Genomic DNA, 18920 nt, shown 5'->3' on the forward strand with positions numbered 1-18920 from the left:
CTGGACCCCCAAAAAAAGCACTTTCAAATGGAGAATCTCTTAGCATTAGAGTCTGGGGCGGCAGGGTAGCCTAGTGGTTAGAGCGTTGGACTAGTAACCGGAAGGTTGCAAGTTCATATCCCCGAGCTGACAAGGTACAAATCTGTCGTTCTGCCCCTGAACAGGCAGTTAACCCACTGTTCCTAGGCCGTCATTGAAAATAAGAATTTGTTCTTAACTGACTTGCCTAGTTAAATAAAGGTAAAATAAAAAATAAAAAAATTCATACCTCACAGAGTTGGCCTTCCTGCCTTCAGCCTTCATGAAGACCCTGATGTGATCAAATGGGCTGTGGACGTACATCTTCAACCTGAAAGACATAAATGAAAATGGGTCAGGGTTCGAGAAGGTATCAAAATCAGCTTTTATATAGACACACACATACAGTAACACAGGGCTGTGGATAGGGTTTAGAAGTGCACACATTTCCACTTATTTTCTGAAGAGGGGTCAACGAGGCGTCACAAAACAAAGACTACAATGACTGAGACTCTCTCCGCCACAGGCGGGGACTCTCTCCGCCACAGGCTGGGACTCTCTCCGCCACAGGCTGGGACTCTCTCCGCCACAGGCTGGGACTCTCTCCGCCACAGGCTGGGACTCTCTCCGCCACAGGCTGGGACTCTCTCCGCCACAGGCTGGGACTCTCTCCGCCACAGGCTGGGACTCTCTCCGCCACAGGCTGGGACTCTCTCCGCCACAGGCTGGGACTCTCTCCGCCACAGGCTGGGACTCTCTCCGCCACAGGCTGGGACTCTCTCCGCCACAGGCTGGGACTCTCTCCGCCACAGGCTGGGACTCTCTCCGCCACAGGCTGGGACTCTCTCCGCTACAGGTGACTAACATGCTGCCTGAGCCTCCTATACACAGTCTACACTGGGAACCAATGAGGCCAGACTAAGCAAAGGTCCTTAGTCAGCGCGCGGCGAGAGTGCGGTGTCGAGGCGGCGAGGGGAGAGCATTGGGTTAAAAATCTTTTTTAAAGGGAAAGATGGAGAGTTAGAGACATAGAGGTGAGAAGTATTATACTGTCTAGAAGTCGACCGATTAAATCGGAATGGCCGATTAATTAGGGCTGATTTCAAGATTTCATAACAATCGGAAATCGGTATTTTTGGACACTGATTTGGCCTATTTTTTTATACACTTTTATTTAACTAGGCAAGTCCGTTAAGAACACATTCTTATTTTCAATGACGGCCTAGGAACGGTGGGTTAACTGCCTCGTTCAGGGCCAGAAGAACAGATTTTCACCTTGTCAGCTTGGGGGATTCAATCTTGCAACCTTACAGTTAACTAGTCCAACGCTCTAACCACCTGCCTCATTGCACTCCACGAGGAGACTGCCTGTTACGCGAATGCAGTAAGCCACGGTAAGTTGCTAGCTAGCATTAAACTTCTTATAAAAAACAATCAATCATAATCACTAGTTAACTACACATGGTTGATGATATTACTAGTTTATCTAGCGTGTCCAGCGTTGCATATAATCGATGCGGTGCGTATCGTTGCTCCAATGTGTACCTAACCATGAACATCAATGCCTTTCTTAAAATCAATACACAGAAGTATATATTTTTAAACCTGCATATTTAGCTAAAAGAAATCCAGGTTTGCAGGCAATATTAACCAGGTGAAATTGTGTCACTTCTCTTGCGTTCATTGCACGCAGAGTCAGTGTATATGCAACAGTTTGGGCCACCTAATTTGCCAGAATTTTACGTAATTATGACATAACATTGAAGGTTGTGCAATGTAACAGGAATATTTAGACTTAGGGATGCCACCCGTTAGATAAAATATGGAACGGTTCCGTATTTCACTGAAAGAATAAACGTCTTGTTTTTGAGATGATAGTTTCCGGATTCGACCATATTAATGACCTAAGGCTCGTATTTCTGTGTGTTATTATGTTATAACTAAGTCTGATTTGATAGAGCAGTCTGAGCGGTGGTAGGCAGCAGCAGGCTCGTAAGCATTCATTCAAACAGCACTGTTGTGCGCTTTGCCAGCAGCTCTTAGTTGTGCGTCAAGCATTGCGCTGTTTATGACTTCAAGCTTATCAACTCCTGAGATTAGGCAGGTGTAACCGTTGTGAAATGGCTAGCTAGTTAGCGGGGTGCGCGCTAATAGCGTTTCAAACGTCACTCGCTCTGAGACTTGGAGTGGTTGTTCCCCTTGCTCTGCATGGGTAACGCTGCTTCGAGGGTGGCTGTTGTCGTTGTGTTCCTGGTTCGAGCCCAGGGAGGAGCGAGGAGGGGGAAGGAAGCTATACTGTTACACTGGCAATACTAAAGTGCCTATAAGAACATCCAATAGTCAAAGGTTAATGAAATACAAATGGTAGAGAGATAAATAGTCCTATAATAACTACAACCTAAAACTTCTTACCTGGGAATATTGAAGACACCTGTTAAAAGGAACCACCTTTCATATGTTCTCATGTTCCGAGCATGGAATTTCAACATTAGCTTTCTTACATGGCACATATTGCACTTTTACTTTCTTCTCCAACACTTTGTTTTTGCATTATTTAAACCAAATTGAACAGGTTTCATTATTTATTTGAGGCTAAATTGATTTTATTGATGTATTATATTAAAAGTTAAAATAAGTGTTCATTCAGTATTGTTGTAATTGTCATTATTACAAAAATATATATATATTATTTTTAAATCGGCCGATCAATCATTGTGTTTAGTTTATTATGTCGTTCAGTCGTCCCTTTTGCACAACATTCCTACTGTGGAGACAAGTGTTAAAGCTTTCACTTCATTCCTTGTAAAGAAAGTCGCTGTACTGTGAGCCTAGACCAAGCAGTGTGTCATCCATCGTACCAGTCAGGCCAGGGAAGGAAGGCAACACACAGCTGGGAGGTGTCGGGGGCCAACAGTGACGTAGTGGTTTACACGGTCTGTATTCTATTTACTAACGAGCCAACCACCAGACAAGATTGATGGCATTCTGCTTCTTTGAGCAAACAAAAACATTTCTAGAGAATCCAGACAGTTATGGAATCGATGTGCATGATGCCAGTTAACCACAAGGAGCGTTGCCGCATAATTGGCACGGAGGAATTGCTTGCGATGCCAGACTTTGTATTCGTTTCCAACCAACGCGAGGATGATTTGCGATCAAGTATTGTATGGAAAGGGATGTCATTGTCCACAGTGAGTGTCTCCATTTTAAATGGCATATAGCTCATTGCATAATTTACAATTTCACTCTCCATCATAATAATGTTAGCATTTCCCCCCTGCTGATAGGCACATTCTTACTGAATATACCTAGATACACCATAATTACAAAAGTGTGTGGACACCCCTCAAATTAATGGATTCGGGTATTTCAGCAACATTCTTGCTGACAGGTGTATAAAAATTGAGCTCACTGCCATGCATAGACAAACATTGGCAGTAGAATGGCCTTACTGAAGTGCTAAGTGACTTTCAACATGGCACCGTCATAGGATGCCACCTTTCCAACAAGTCAGTTCGTCAAATTTCTGCCCTGCTAGAGCTGCCCCGGTCAACTGTGTTGTTATTGTGAAGTGGAGAAGTTGTTGCTCTTAGACGTCTCAGCCGCGAAGTGGTAGGCCACACAAGCGCACAGAACGGTACCGCCGAGTGCTAAAGCATTCAGCACGTAAAAATCATCTGTGCTCGGTTGCAACACTCAACACCGAGTTGCAAACTACCACTGGACGCAACGTCAGCACAAGAACTGTTAGTCTGGAGCTTCATGAAATGTGTTTCCATGGCCGAACAGCCGCACACAAGCCTAAGAACTTGATTGACCTGCAGAGCCCTGACCTCAACCCCATTGAACACCTTTGGGATGAATTGGAATGCAGACTGTGAGCCAGGCCTAATCCCCCAACATCAGTGCCCGACCTCACTAGATGTTCCAACATCTAGTGGAAAACCTTCCCAGAAGAGTGGAGGCTGTTATAACAGGGAAGAGGGGACCAACTCCATAATAACGCCCATGATTTTGGAACGAGAAGTTTGACAAGCAGGTGTCCACATACTTTTGGTCATGAAGTGTATTTAATTTGGCAGACGAGGAAATGCTTTAAACTGCACGCTTGCTGTACTGAGGTACTACTGAGCTACTCACAGCTAAAATAAGTCCTTGGGGTTTGATCTACCAAATCCAATTTCAGAATGTTTGAGGGCACAAAACCACAAGAAATCTACAGCAACATCATGAAATAAAATACACATTTCCTTCAGCATACTTCTCACAGGGGAAAACCCCCCAACATAAATGCAATTATACACGCTCAACGTTATGCAGCCTGCAAGACAAATAGTCAAACGATAGTTTGAACTGGACTGGGGAACAGTAACAGAGGTTTAATGAAATCACCATGGGTGTTTAATCATTTCTATATTTGTCCTCTAATACAGTATGAGCCCTGTCGTACAGGGCTCCTTTATGGCAGACAGACTTAATTTACAGCTGGTCTGCCTGCAGTAGGAGACAATCCCAAAACATTTGCATGTTATAGCAACTGTATAAATATTTACCGTGATACAGGGAGCAAGGTTGTCCCCACTGATAATGAAGACAACTTTAAGAAAATGTGATGACTTCTTGTCTTCAAGGACAAAATGTAGATAGTGTAAATGAAATTGCAGCTTTTGTATGCCACACTGGCGATGTTTCACTTTCAGTCTGTTAGTGATCAATATTTCAACAGCAGTTACATGTAATTCGCTGAAATATAATTAGCTGTGTGTGCCCCACTCATGTTGACTGTGGAACGGGAATGCAATGTACTTAACACACTGCATGTGGTGTCAAGCAGTCAGGCCGTGTGTGTGTTGTAATGACATTTGTTTAGCCATTTCAGGAGAAAACAGCAGGCAAGACAACAGAACAAGTAGGTCATCCAAACTGCCCATCTAACTGGTGTTGATTTCAGACTCCATTACCACATTGTTAACTTTCTATTCCTGCTGTTGAGTAGACTACAGTGACCGACCAAAAACCACAACCTAATTTCATTTCTATATCTTAAAATCTCTAATGAAACACAGCTAGACCATTATGTTGTTTGCATGTCAATTCCAGCTAGATTAGGGCTCTGGCTACAGCTCAGAGACATTCCCCTCTCTGGACCAGTCTATCTTGGTTTGCTCTGTTTCTAGCTTTCTGTTATCTAGCTTGCAAGACCACTTGATGGATTTTCAGCCGTAGCCAACTATTGAACACCTGGAGGACAGGTGAGGCAGTCGTTAGGCAGGCTCTGTTAGGGAGGAAAGATAGAGCCAAACAACCAAACCGGGCAATCAGATCAGGAAGGCGTGGATACTACTAGCTATTCAAATACACTCCAAGAACAGTAGCTCAACCAGTAGCCAACCATTTGTTTGGATTGTTTTGGACATTTGTTTAATTCGATTAGTAGATTATACAAGAGTGGTGTGTTCTTACTTTTGTCGTCTCACTGGCTCAGACTCTGTCGGGTGGATGTAGGGGGTGAGGATCTGTTTAAGTGTTTGGTCATCGGACACCCTGGGGAGAGATGGAGAGGCGAGAGAGAGGGTAAGAAAGGATTGACAGACAAAAAGAGAGTGAACAACCAACCAATCAAGTTCCAAGGAACCAATCACGAGTCAAACCGTGATGAAGATCGATGAAGTTCTTGGAGTGGTTTTAATACAGAGTGCTAACGATCTACATCACCAATCATCCTCACCATTAGAAGATACATGGGTGCTGAAAGCACTAATGTCACTCTCCAAGGATCTGGATGTTCTCTATTGCAGGTTCCAACCCCTGGACTCTTGACATCAACTGCTATTAACAGGGTTCCTAAAGACTGTTCTGGCAGAGATGCTACCGGACAAGTAGACAGGCAGGCACACACACCACTCACCTTCTCTCAGTGAACTCTGAGCTGCTCTGAGGGAACAGGAGCTGCAGGTGCCATAGGAAACGATTCTCCCTAAAGGACAAAACAGAAAGAGGGAGACATACAATAAAACATTTTCAAAATCAGCAGTTGGCAGTGGTCTGCTTGTAGATACCAGCGCTTTGTTTCTGAGCTAAAACAATCTATTGCATTCAAGAGACATAAGAAGAGTATTTAACCCCAATGTACGACTAATGCTGTGTATGTGTCTAGCTCGATGTGTGGATTGAGTCCGAGTTGTCATGAGGATGACCATGGCATACACTACATGACCAAAAGTATGTAGACCCTTGCTTGTCAAAAATCTCATTCCAAAATCATGGGCATTAATATGGAGTTGGTCCCCCTGTTACTGTTTGATGCTATAACAGCCTCCACTCGTCTCTGAAGGCTTTCCACTAGATGTTGGAACATTTATGCCGAGACTTCCATTCAGCCACAAGAGCATTAGGGAGGTCAGACACTGGCGATTAGACCTGGCTCGCAGTCTGCATTTCAATTAATTGCAAGGGTGTTCAATGGGGTTGAGGTCAGGGCTCTGCAGGTCAATCAAGTTCTCCCAAAACGATAGACAAACACTTCCTGTATAGACCTCGCTTTATGCACGGGGGCATTGTCACTGCACGGGGGCATTGTCATGCTGAAACAGGAAAAGGCTTTACCCAAACGGTTGCCGCAAAGTGTGAAGTACAGAATCATCTAGAATGTCATTGTATGCTGTAGCATTAAGAGTTCCCTTCCCTGGAACTACGAGGCCTAGCCCGAACCATGAAAAAACAGCCCCAGACCATTATTCCTCCTCCACCAACCTTTACAGCTGGCACTATGCATTCGGGCAGATAGCGTTGCCCTAGCATCCGCAAATCCCAGATTCGGCATGATTCATTACTCCTGAGAACGCGAGCTTTACACCACTCCAGCAGACACTTGGCTTTGAGCATGAGGATCTTAGGCATGTGTGTGGCTGCTCGACCCGACAAACAGTTCTGGTGCGGACGTGGCTTCCAGTTTGGAACTCGTAGTGAGTGTTGCAACCGAAGACAGGAGATTTATACGTGTTACGCACTTCAGAAAATCGGCGGTCCCATTCTGTGAACTTGCTACTAGAAGTTTCCACTTCATAATAACAGCACTTCCAGTTGACCTGAGCAGCTCTAGCAGGGCAGACATTTGACAAACTGAAAGGTCCTATGATGGTGCCACATTGAAAGTCACTGAGCTCTTCAGTAAGTACGTGGAGACCCCTTCAAATTGTTTATCTATGGAGATTGCATGGCTGTGTGCTCGATTTTATACACCGGTCAGCAACGGGTGTGGCTGAAATGGCAGAATCCACTAATTTGAAGCGGTGTACACATACTGTGTGTGTGTGTGTGTGTGTATATACATATACATATACACACACACACAGCTCAAAAAAATAAAGGTAACACTAAAATAACACATCCTAGATCTGAATGAAATATTCTTATTAAATACTTTTTTTATTTACATAGTTGAATGTGCTGACAACAAAATCACAAAAATTATCAATGGAAATCAAATTTATCAACCCATGGAGGTCTGGATTTGGAGTCACACTCAAAATTAAAGTGGAAAACCACACTACAGGCTGATCCAACTTTGATGTAATGTCCTTAAAACAAGTCAAAATGAGGCTCAGTTGTGTGTGTGACCTCCACGTGCCTGTATGACCTCCCTACAACGCCTGGGCATGCTCCTGATGAGGTGGTGGATGGTCTCCTGAGGGATCTCCTCCCAGACCTGGACTAAAGCATCCGCCAACTCCTGGACAGTCTGTGGTGGATGGAGCGAGACATGATGTCCCAGATGTGCTCAATTGGATTCAGGTCTGGGGAACGGGCGGGCCAGTCCATAGCATCAATGCCTTCCTCTTGCAGGAACTGCTGACACACTCCAGCCACATGAGGTCTAGCATTGTCTTGCATTAGGAGGAACCCAGGGTCAACCGCATCAGCATATCACATATCACAAGGGGTCTGAGGATCTCATCTCGGCACCTAATGGCAGTCAGGCTCCCTCTGACGAGCACATGGAGGGCTGTGCTGCCCCCCAAAGAAATGCCACCCCACCCCATGACTGACCCACTGCCAAACCGGTCATGCTGGAGGATGTTGCATGCAGCAGAACGTTCTCCACGGCGTCTCCAGACTGTCACATGTGCTCAGTGTGAACCTGCTTTCATCTGTGAAGAGCACAGGGCGCCAGTGGCGAATTTGCCAATCTTGGTGTTCTCTGGCAAATGCCAAACGTCCTGCACGGTGTTGGGCTGTAAGCACAACCCTCACCTGTGGACGTTGGGTCCTCATACCACCCTCATGGAGTCTGTTTCTGACCGTTTGAGCAGACACATGCACATTTGTGGCCTGCTGGAGGTCATTTTGCAGGGCTCTGGCAGTGCTCCTCCTTGCACAAAGGCGGTCCTGCTGCTGGGTTGTTGCCCTCCTACGACCTCCTCCACGTCTCCTGATGTACTGGCCTGTCTCCTGGTAGCGCCTCCATGCTCTGGACACTACGCTGACAGACACAGCAAACCTTCTTGCCACAGCTCGCATTGATGTGCCATCCTGGATGAGCTGCACTACCTGAGCCACTTGTGTGGGTTGTAGACTCCGTCTCATGCTACCACTAGAGTGAAAGCACCGCCAGCATTCAAAAGTGACCAAAACATCAGCCAGGAAGCATAGGAACTGAGAAGTGGTCTGTGGTCACCACCTGCAGAACCACTCCTTTATTGGGGGTGTCTTGCTAATTGCCTATAATTTCCACCTGTTGTCTATTCCATTTGCACAACAGCATGTGAAATGTATTGTCAATCAGTGTTGCTTCCTAAGTGGACAGTTTGATTTCACAGAAGTGTGATTGACTTAGAGTTACATTGTGTTGTTTAAGTGTTCCCTTTATTTTTTTGAGCAGTATATATATATATATATATATATATATATATATATATATATATATATATATATATATATATATATATATATACACACGCTCAACACAACTGTGACCATGAAGATTGAGGAGGACTCTAGGGCCCAAACTGGGTAGTTTGAGCCCTGAATGCTATTGGCTGACAGCCGTGGTATACCATGGGTATGACAAAATATTACTTTGTTAACCCGTTTATAATAGCAATAAGGCACCTCGGAGGTTTGTGGTATATGGCCAGTATACCACGGGTAAGGGCTGTATCCAGGCACTTAGCCGTGGTATATTGGCCATATTCTACGCCCCCTTGGGCCTTATTGCTTAATTATAGCATGAGGACTTTCCGCAATTTGAAGTAGTCAACTGGGTGGGACTTTATGGGTTAAGGAAGTATCACATGATTTAATCTGGGTCTTCAGGAGGGATCAGCCAATGAATTAAACTCAAAATAACATTTGATTTGAAACATTCCACAATTGCAGGCGGCCGTAAATCGCAAACCTTTCCTTTATACCCATTCAGACAACACACTACAGGTGGCAGTATGCACCCTGTGTTTGTTTGCCAACTCAGAAGTAGTAAAATAATGGAGAATCTCTCTACCCAGGTCAAGTTGGGTTATATGAATTACCATGTCAGAGCATTTGTCCCAAGATTGATGCAGTCTGATCACTGTCTATAGAAGAATCCATGGCGTGAAAGTTGTGGAGAAGACCATATTGACTGTGGTATCAGTATTGATTGTGTGAAATGTTGCAATTATGGTGGGAACCATGTTGCTACAAATTTGGAATGCCCAACGAGGGTGAAGGAGAATAAGGTGTCTACGGTCAGGGTCAAACAGAACATATCAAATGCAGCAGCTGTCTAGAGGATTGAGGGAGCGAATGGTTCTGAAGGGCCCGTGGTGGTGGATAAGCTTCCACTGCAAGGAGTTGCCTTATCAGCAGGATCCAGATATTCTACAGGGTAAGGCGGCAGACTTTGTAGTATTCATGGCTATGGTGATTAACAGCACTGCCAAAGTTGAGAAAAAGTCCAGAAATTGTTGATGCAGTTTCTGGGATTGGAGGACTTCTCGGTGAAGGAGTTACATAAAAGGCTGTCACAAACCATACCAACATCTCATGCCCCAGGCCCAGAGGCTCAGTGGGGAGATATGGAACTTTGAAAGATGGAAGAAGTGAGAGTTAGTATGTCAACCAAAATAAAAACAATTTAATTGTGAGGAGCAAGTTATTTCTTCCCCATAAAGTATATTTTTCTTTTTCATTTGATTCCAGAAGTGGAGGGCAATACAACTTTTTACATGTAGTCCGCCATAAAACTTGACTAATTCAAAATGGAGATGGTCTCCATGGCACTATCAATGCTCTCACAGATGCCATAATAGGACAGATACAATGTCTATGGTCCTGAATCTCTGGGGTGCAAAACACAGAGATAGATGGGGATAGGTGGAGGGTTGAAGAAATGAGAAGTGTGCAGAACTGGCAGAACATCCAATGAAAATGTGCTTATGAGTTTCCACTTGATGTGGGCAGAAGGGGAAGTTGGGGGGAAAGCAGGCAGCAGTGGGGGTTGGTTGGGCTGGGTGTGAGGGGGGGAAAGCAGGAAGTAGTGGGGGTTGGTTGGGGAGAGTTTGAGGGGATTCCCTATGCAGGTGCAGAGCTATTCCATCCCCCACTGGGCTGCTGAGGAATTTATGAGTGTTTGCTTGGGCTTGGCAGAGACTGGGCTTGGTGGAAGGGGGGGGGGGGGGGGGTGGTAAGTCAGAGGAGGAACACCAGGTGTTTGGGCATTGTTCTGCATTGCACGGTGAAAGGAAACTATTTTATCAGATGGAAAAAGGGATGGGCCGGGCAATGTAGGTGCGAGCATGCACCTCAGGCTGTGTCAGGATTGCATACAGGAATATGTGGTATCATTCACTCACGGTCAGTCATAAAAGTGAAGGTGGCACAGAGAAACTCAACAAGCATTTTCCATACAGACAAAAATGGGCAGATGGTGGAATGATGACATGTCAAGTTGAGTAAGACTAGCTTGTGTTTACATACTGCCTGACTGCCCAGTGAGAGCATGGCATAGGTCTTCTGTCTCCCTGCTTGACTGTCTGTCGGCCTGTCTCCCTGCTTGACTGTCTGTCGGCCTGTCTCCCTGCTTGACTGTCTGTCGGCCTGTCTCCGTTTGCAGTAATAAGTCAAGTTCATCAAGAAATGTCCGATTGAAACCCCATTCAACTTGCATTCCTGCTTACCATCCAGCCATGGCGTCTATGCAAGAGGAATACCTATGTAAGAATGCTGTTCATTGACTACAACTCAGCATTCAACACCATAGTACCCTCCAATCTTATCATTAGGTTGAGGCCCTGGGTCTCAACCACAGGCCGCCCCCAGGTGGTGAAGGTAGAAAACAACATCTCCACTTTGCTGATCCTCAACACTGGGGCCACACAAGGGTGTGTTCTCAGCCCTCTCCTGTACTCCCTGTTCCCCCATGACCATGCACACCAACGCAATCATCAAGTTTGCAGACAACACAACAGTAGTGGGCTTGATTACAATCAACACAGAGACAGCCTACAAGGTGGTGGTGAGGGCCCTCGGAGTGTGGTGTCAGGAAAACAACCTCTCACTCAAAGTCAACAAAACAAAAAGGAGATGATCGTGGACTTCAGGAAACAGCAAAGGGAGCACCCCCTATCCACATCGACGGGACAGCAGAGGAGAAGGTGGAAAGTTAAGTTCCTCAGCATACACATCACGGACAAACTGAAATGGTCCACCCACACAGACAATGTCGATGTGGTTAGACTGCAAACTCTCCTTCCAGACTCACATTAAGCATCTCCAATCCAAAATTAAATCTAGAATTGGCTTCCTATATCGCAACAAAGCATCCTTCACTCACACCGCCAAACATACCCTTGTAAAACTGACCCTCGACTTCGGTGATGTCATCTATAACATAGCCTCCAACACTCTACTCAACAAACTGGATGCAGTCTATCACAGTGCCATCCGTTTTGTCACCAAAGCCCCATACACTACCCACCATTGTGACCTGTACGCTCTTGTTGGTTGGCCCTCGCGTCATACTCGTCGCCAAACCCACTCCAGGTTATCTACAAGTCCTGCTAGGTAAAGCCCCACCTTATCTCAGCTCACTGGTCACCATAGCAGAACCCACTCGTAGCACGCGCTCCAGCAGGTATATCTATCTCACTGGTCACCCCCAAAGCCAATTCCTCCTTTGGGCGTCTTTCCTTCCAGTTCTCTGCTGCCAATGACTGGAACGAACTGCAACAATCTATGATGCTGGAGACTCATAACTCCCTCACTAGCTTTAAGCACCAGCTGTCAGAGCAGCTCACAGATCACTGCACATAGCCCATTTATCTACCTACCTCATCCCCATACAGTATTTATTTTGCTCCTTTGCACCCCAGTATCTCTACTTGCACATTCATCTTCTGCACATCTACCATTCCAGTGTTTAATTGCTATATTGTAATTACTTCGCCACCATGGCCTATTTATTGCCTTAACTCCCTTATCTTACTTCATTTACACTCACTGTATATAGACTTTTCTTTTGTTCTACTGTATTATTGACTATGTTTTGTTTATTCCACGTGTAACTATGTTGTTGTATGTGTCGAATTGCTATGCTTCATCTTGGCCAGATCGCAGTTGCAAATGAGAACTTGTTCTCAACTAGCCTACCTGCTTAAATAAAGGTGAAATAAAAAATGTAATAAATGTGGTGAAGGCGGCGCAACAGCGCCTCCTCAACTTGGCTTGTCACCTAAAACCCAGACAAACTTTTACAGATACACAACTGATAGCATCCTATTGGGCTGTATCACTGCCTGGTACAGTAACTGCACCACCCAAAACCACAAGACTCTATGGAGGGTGGTGCAGTCTGCACAACGCATCACAGAGGGAAAACTACCTGCCTTCCAGGACACCTACAGCACCCGATGTCACAGGAAGGCCAAAAAGATCGTCAAGGACAACAACCAACTGAGCCATTGCCTGTTCACCCTGCTACCATCCAGAAGTGAGGTCAGTACAGGTGCATCAAAGCTGGGACCGAGAGACTGAAAAACAGCTTATATCTCAAGGCCATCAGACTGTTAAACAGCCACCACTAACACAGAGAGACTGCTGCATACATAACGTCATTGCTCACTAGTCACTTTAATAATGTTTGCATATATTTATATGTACATATTCTTATTCCATCCCTTTAGATGTGTGTATTAGGTAGATGTGGAATTGTTAGATTACTTGTTAGATATTACTGCACTGTCGGAACTAGAAGCACAAGCATTTCGCTACACTCGCATTAACATCTGCTACCCATGTGTATGTGACCAATACAATCCACCTGCCCAACACTAACACACACAAAAAAAAACAGACCGATAACTTCTAGTTGGACTCGTTGTTGCTAAGGCCAAATCCGGGTTCTTACAAATCTCTCGTTGCTTTCAACAACCCAGTGGGGAATGGCTTGGAAGAAGGGGAATCAAACATCAGATTTCTGAACTCTGCAGCAGAACAGCTTGTGATCAATGTGGTTTTGAAGCCTCTGGAAGTAATATTGTGTGCTCTACATTCATTATAATTTTTTTTGCTTGTCTGGAGGACAAAATGTTAAACTCGAACAACCTAAACACCTCAGAGCCCTGGAAATAACATGGTGTTTCAAATTGTGTGTGTGTAAATGACTAAAATGGTGTGTGAGTGAACGCACGCAGAGCCTAGTGCAGAAGTGGGCTCCTATCATTCGTAAGCAGGTCCTCTCTCATCAATCTCAAGTGGCCAGTCTTATTCTCTCCAGTCATATCACTGGGCAGCACTACGACAACACTTATCAAGCACAAACTTATGGCAACCACAGTTCCAAGGTCTCAATGTCTAAGTTATGTTGCCATGACAAACTATTATTATTAAAAAAGGTTCTATATTTAGTACTGTATAACAAACAAGAGCCTAACAACTGGCTTCCATAATATGAAAACATATGGAAGCCTTGAGGCGCTGACGCATAACAAATACCATATCTACCAACGCAGTGACCTCACACACTGTAATCATTTCTCAAATAAAGCGCTGAGATGGAGGGTAAATGCAGATAGAAGAATATTATACAACTGATAGAAGTCAGCATCAGTATGTGTGCCCAAACAAACTGCCAACAAGGATTCCACAAACACAATACGTTGATCAAACACCTGGGTTGCAGTTAAACGAATGACCTAATGGCTGGCTCGATAGCTGGTTATCAGGCACCTGTGAGCTGCTACACATGATGTGTATGGCTGCTATACCCCCTTGCATGAAATTGTTTTCAAGACTCTGGGGGGAATGGGGTGGCAATTGAATTATAGGGTTCAAAATGCAGAAACACAGCCATCGCGGACAGAATATCATTGCATTGCCATTTCAGAAGGTGACTTCAGCTCCCACAAATAAAAGGGAAACTAGACACAGCACCAATTCTGATCAATTTGATGTTATTTTAATGGACGACAAAACAAGAACGTTTCGAAGTGACCCCAAACTTTTGAATGTGTGTATGTAACACACACACACACGGAGTCCCCAACCAGAACTCGTGCTCTGCCTAGAAGGCCAGCATCCCGGAGTCGTCTCTTCACCGTTGGCGTTGAGACTGGTGTTTTGCAGGTACAATTTAATGAAGCTGCCAGTTGAGGACTTGTGAGGCATCTGTTTCTCAAACTAGACACTAATGTGCTTGTCCTCTTGCTCAGTTGTGCACCGTGTCCTCCCAACTCCTTTCTATTCTGGTTAGAGACAGTTTGCGCTGTTCTGTGAAGGGAGTAGTACACAGCTTTGTGTGAGGTCTTCAGTTTCTTGGCAATTTCTCACATGGAATAGCCTTCATTTCTCAGAACAAGAATAGACTGACAAGTTTCAGGAGAAAGGTCTTTGTTTCTGGCCATTTTGAGCCTGTAATCGAACCCACAAGTGCTGATGCTCCAGATATTCAACTAGTCTAAAGGCGGAGAGTTTTATTGCTTCTTTAAATCAGCACACGTTTTCAGCTGTGCTAACAATTGCAAAAGGGTTTTCTAATGATCAATTAGCCTTTTAAAATGATAAACTTGGATCTAGCTACAATAGTCATTAACAACATCTACACTATTTCTGATCAATTTGATGTTACTTTAATGAATAAATTTTTTTTTGCTTTTCTTTCAAAAACAAGGAAATGTCTAAGGGACCCCAAACTTTTGAACGGTTGTGTGTGTGTGTGTGTGTGTGTGTGTGTACATTGCTAGTAAGTAACAGTTGTCTTCCATCCAGAAAAGTAAAACAAAGGGGAAGAAAGACGATAAACACTAGTATTCAAGCGGACACAGAGAAAAGAAAACATGACTTCAGAAGATAAGAGAACAAAACTTTAACAAGCTTCTTCTTGAGAGAAGAGAACAAAACATTGCTAACAGGAGGCCACCAAACATTTCCAAACCACACTTCAATACAAATTATTACATAAAAAAAATGAACTGATCTGTTCGCAAGCCAGTGAAGCCACCAATAAATCAGCTAACTTTTGAACAAGAGTATAGGGTGAGTTCCAAACGGCACTATTCCCCAACAATTACATATGTGTACCACTGGTTGATTTGGTTTTAAAAGTATTGCAGGCCTGTCATTTCTAGTTCAACACTTTTAGTGTACCCTTAACCTGCTTTGACATCAGTCACCAGGGAGAGGCAGGCAGGTGCACGCACGCCAGCGCATGTGGCTGTGCACACACCTTAGCCCAGGATAAAAGCCTCTATAGCTGGCCGCTAATTATGATTCCCTCTCTCTGGCTGTGTGTATGTGTGTGTGTAAGGACTGCCTCTCTCTGGCTGTGTGTGTGTAATGATGGCCTCTCTCTGGCAGCATGTGTGTGTAGCATGAATATGTCGCTAAACATCTGCAGTCACACTGCTCCAACATCTGCTTATTATATAATGCACCAAGTAAATTTTCAAACCCATTTTCTCCTGCTGCTGTCGTTTAGTCGACAGCCTTAGTCCCAGTCTAGTCGACAGCCTTAGTCCCTGTCCCAGTCTAGTCGACAGCCTTAGTCCCAGTCTCTGTTTAGTCGACAGCCTTAGTCCCAGTCTCTGTTTAGTCGATACCCTTAGTCCCAGTCTCTGTTTAGTCGACAGCCTTAGTCCCAGTCTGTTTAGTCGATACCCTTAGTCCCAGTCTGTTTAGTCGATACCCTTAGTCCCAGTCTCTGTTTAGTCGATACCCTCTAGTCGACAGCCTTAGTCCCTGTCCCTGTCTAGTCGACAGCCTTAGTCCCAGTCCCTGTTTAGTCGACAGCCTTAGTCCCAGTCTCTGTTTAGTCAATACCCTTAGTCCCAGTCTCTGTTTAGTCGATACCCTTAGTCCCAGTCTGTTTAGTCGATACCCTTAGTCCCAGTCTCTGTTTAGTCGATACCCTTAGTCCAAGTCTCTGTTTAGTCGATACCCTTAGTTTATTTCCTATCCCTAGAGAATCCTCATCTGTCTCTTCCTTGAAAACTCCCAAGATAGGAGAACTTTATGCACACTGACTGCATGATATTTAGGATGTAACCACTAACCATAAGCATTTATTTATCAGTAATTTAATTTCTATGTATTTAACCCTAAATTATAAATGAACCCCCCCAGTGTTCCATCCAAATGTAAAACCAGATACTACGCTATGTCTTCCTGGAAGAGAAAGGAGCCTGGCTACTCTGCTCCCCTTACATAATGTGGTCTTACCTTCTGGCAATAATGCACAAATTAGAACTACAAAACACCAGAGAGACAGACTGGCCTGAGGGGAATTATATTCAGAATGGAAAAGAGTGGACTGGCTAACATTAACTTCGTTCAGCGACAGCTTTGATTGACATTACAGAGGTTCTGTTTTTTTTAGTTAACTTGTGGGTTAAATGTTTGTTTCCTTCCATGTGGGGTGGAGAGAGAGAGACAGAGAGACAGAGAGACAGAGAGAGAGAGAGAGAGAGAGAGGAAATAGCAGAACGGTATCCCTTCAGGAAAAGTTGTCAAATATGGAAAGACGGGACCACCTGCAGCACAGCAGGAAATCCAGGAAAATGGAAAAGGAACGAGAAATGGAGGGAATGGGGAACAAAGGAAAACATGTCTGGGATTAGGGCTATGGCAGGTCTCACACATGAGTGGTGGGGTAAGCAGGTTGCTATAGAAACACACCAAGTCCAGTGAAACATCACAAGTTGGAAATGATGATGCCCCCAGAGAGGCCAGGACATATGGACAGGGTTGGTTTAGCCTACATAGCCGGTCAGAAGGCCACAGGCAGCAATACATTACTCCACAACAGTGACTAATCAAATGTTGCTTCAAGTCTTTGTCCAACATGTCCAAAATTTGAGCTAACACACACACACACACACACACACACACTTGAGCCGTAAGGCCTTCTCAAGACTAAACAGCACATGATAGGTATACAGAGTTGAGTAGTGCCTTCATGAACATGCAGAGGACTGATGCCCCACAGATACATTAAAAACAACTGTTATTGTATGTGAGGAATTGTGAAAACTTAAGAGCGCCATCCTGTGGCAGAAAAACACTTCTGATCTCAACACGAGGATCCTCAACCACCTTACTGAACATAGAAGTTGTTTTTAAACTTTGCTATAAATAGAGTCGAGTGCTAGTATGGGTTTTGGATTTAAGTCAAAGAGCCACCTGAATGTTTAGAGGTCCTCTTAAAGAGGGGACGCAAACATTGCGTTTCTTCTCTGAGCAAAAAACAACTTATAAAACACTTTAGTATGTTGTATCCTACAGAACATGGCCCTGATGTCTAAGAGGAACCTACTTCTTGAGACAGATGGTGGAGTTCTCTCTGCTCTTGGTGAATGTGTTGGGAAGGAACCTCAACGTGATGTTCAGCCTCCTCGCCTGGGCTGTCAGTCTCTTAGCCTGGAGAGCGAGCGAGAGGGGAGATCAAGCGAGAGAGCAAGGACATTACATAAACAAACATCTGCTCGTAACTACCTGGTTAAGCAACTGGTTAATTGACAACAAAAAAATAGGAAGGACACTAGAAACGGCTGTTCTTGGCTCAGAACCTAATCACCCAAGAACTCATTCTCCTCACCTTGATTTTAAAGGATACCCCTTTACTTATTAATACTTGGATAGCACCATAATGACTAGAGATCGACTGATTATGATTTTTCAACGCCAATACCGATTATTGGAGGACCAAAAAATGCTGATACCGATTAATCGGCCGATTTTATTTATAATAATGGCAATTACAACAATACTGAATGAACACTTATTTTAACTTAATATAATACATCAATAAAATCAATTTAGCTTCAAATAAATAATCAAACATGTTCAATTTGGTTTAAATAATGTAAAAACAAAGTGTTAGAGAAGAAAGCAAAAGTGCAATATGTGCCATGTAAAAAAGCTAACGTTTAAAGTTCCTTGCTCAGAACAAATGAAAGCTGGTGGTTCCTTTTAACACGAGTCTTCAATATTCCCAGGTAAGAAGTTTTAGGTTGTAGTTATTATAGGACTTATAGGACTATTTCTCTCTATATCATTTGTATTTCATATACATTTGACTATTGGATGTTCTTATAGGCACTTTAGTATTGCCAGTATAGCTTCCGTCCATCTCCTCGCTCCAGGAACATCGACAGTCACCCACGAAGCATCGTTGCCCATCGCTCCACAAAAGCCGCGGCCCTTGCAGAGCAAGGCGAACAACTACTTCAAGGTCTCAGAGCGAGTGACGTGACCGGTTGAAACGCTATTAGCGCGCACCCCGCTAACTAGCTAGACATTTCACATCGGTTACACCAGCCAAATCTCGGGAGTTGGTAGGCTTGAAATCATAAACAGCACAATGCTTGAAGCACAGCGAAGAACTGCTGGCAAATGCACGAAAGTGCTGTTTGAATGAATGCTTACGAGCA

At 44.3% G+C, this 18920-nt stretch overlaps 1 protein-coding gene across 1 annotated transcript in view; it reads right to left on the reverse strand.

Annotated features, from left to right (window-relative positions):
• The window catches only part of LOC139409463 (zinc finger HIT-type containing 6), a 46743-nt gene that overhangs the window by 19559 nt on the left and 8264 nt on the right, over positions 1-18920 (reverse strand). The window contains exons 5-8 of the mRNA XM_071154639.1: positions 17804-17907; positions 5927-5995; positions 5482-5562; positions 269-349 (exon numbers count right to left, since the gene is read on the reverse strand). Of these exons, the coding sequence (XP_071010740.1) occupies positions 269-349; positions 5482-5562; positions 5927-5995; positions 17804-17907 (335 nt within the window). The remainder of the gene's footprint in view (positions 1-268; positions 350-5481; positions 5563-5926; positions 5996-17803; positions 17908-18920) is intronic.

Source organism: Oncorhynchus clarkii, chromosome 5 (assembly GCF_045791955.1).
Source record: "Oncorhynchus clarkii lewisi isolate Uvic-CL-2024 chromosome 5, UVic_Ocla_1.0, whole genome shotgun sequence".
Taxonomy (NCBI): Eukaryota; Metazoa; Chordata; class Actinopteri; order Salmoniformes; family Salmonidae; genus Oncorhynchus; species Oncorhynchus clarkii.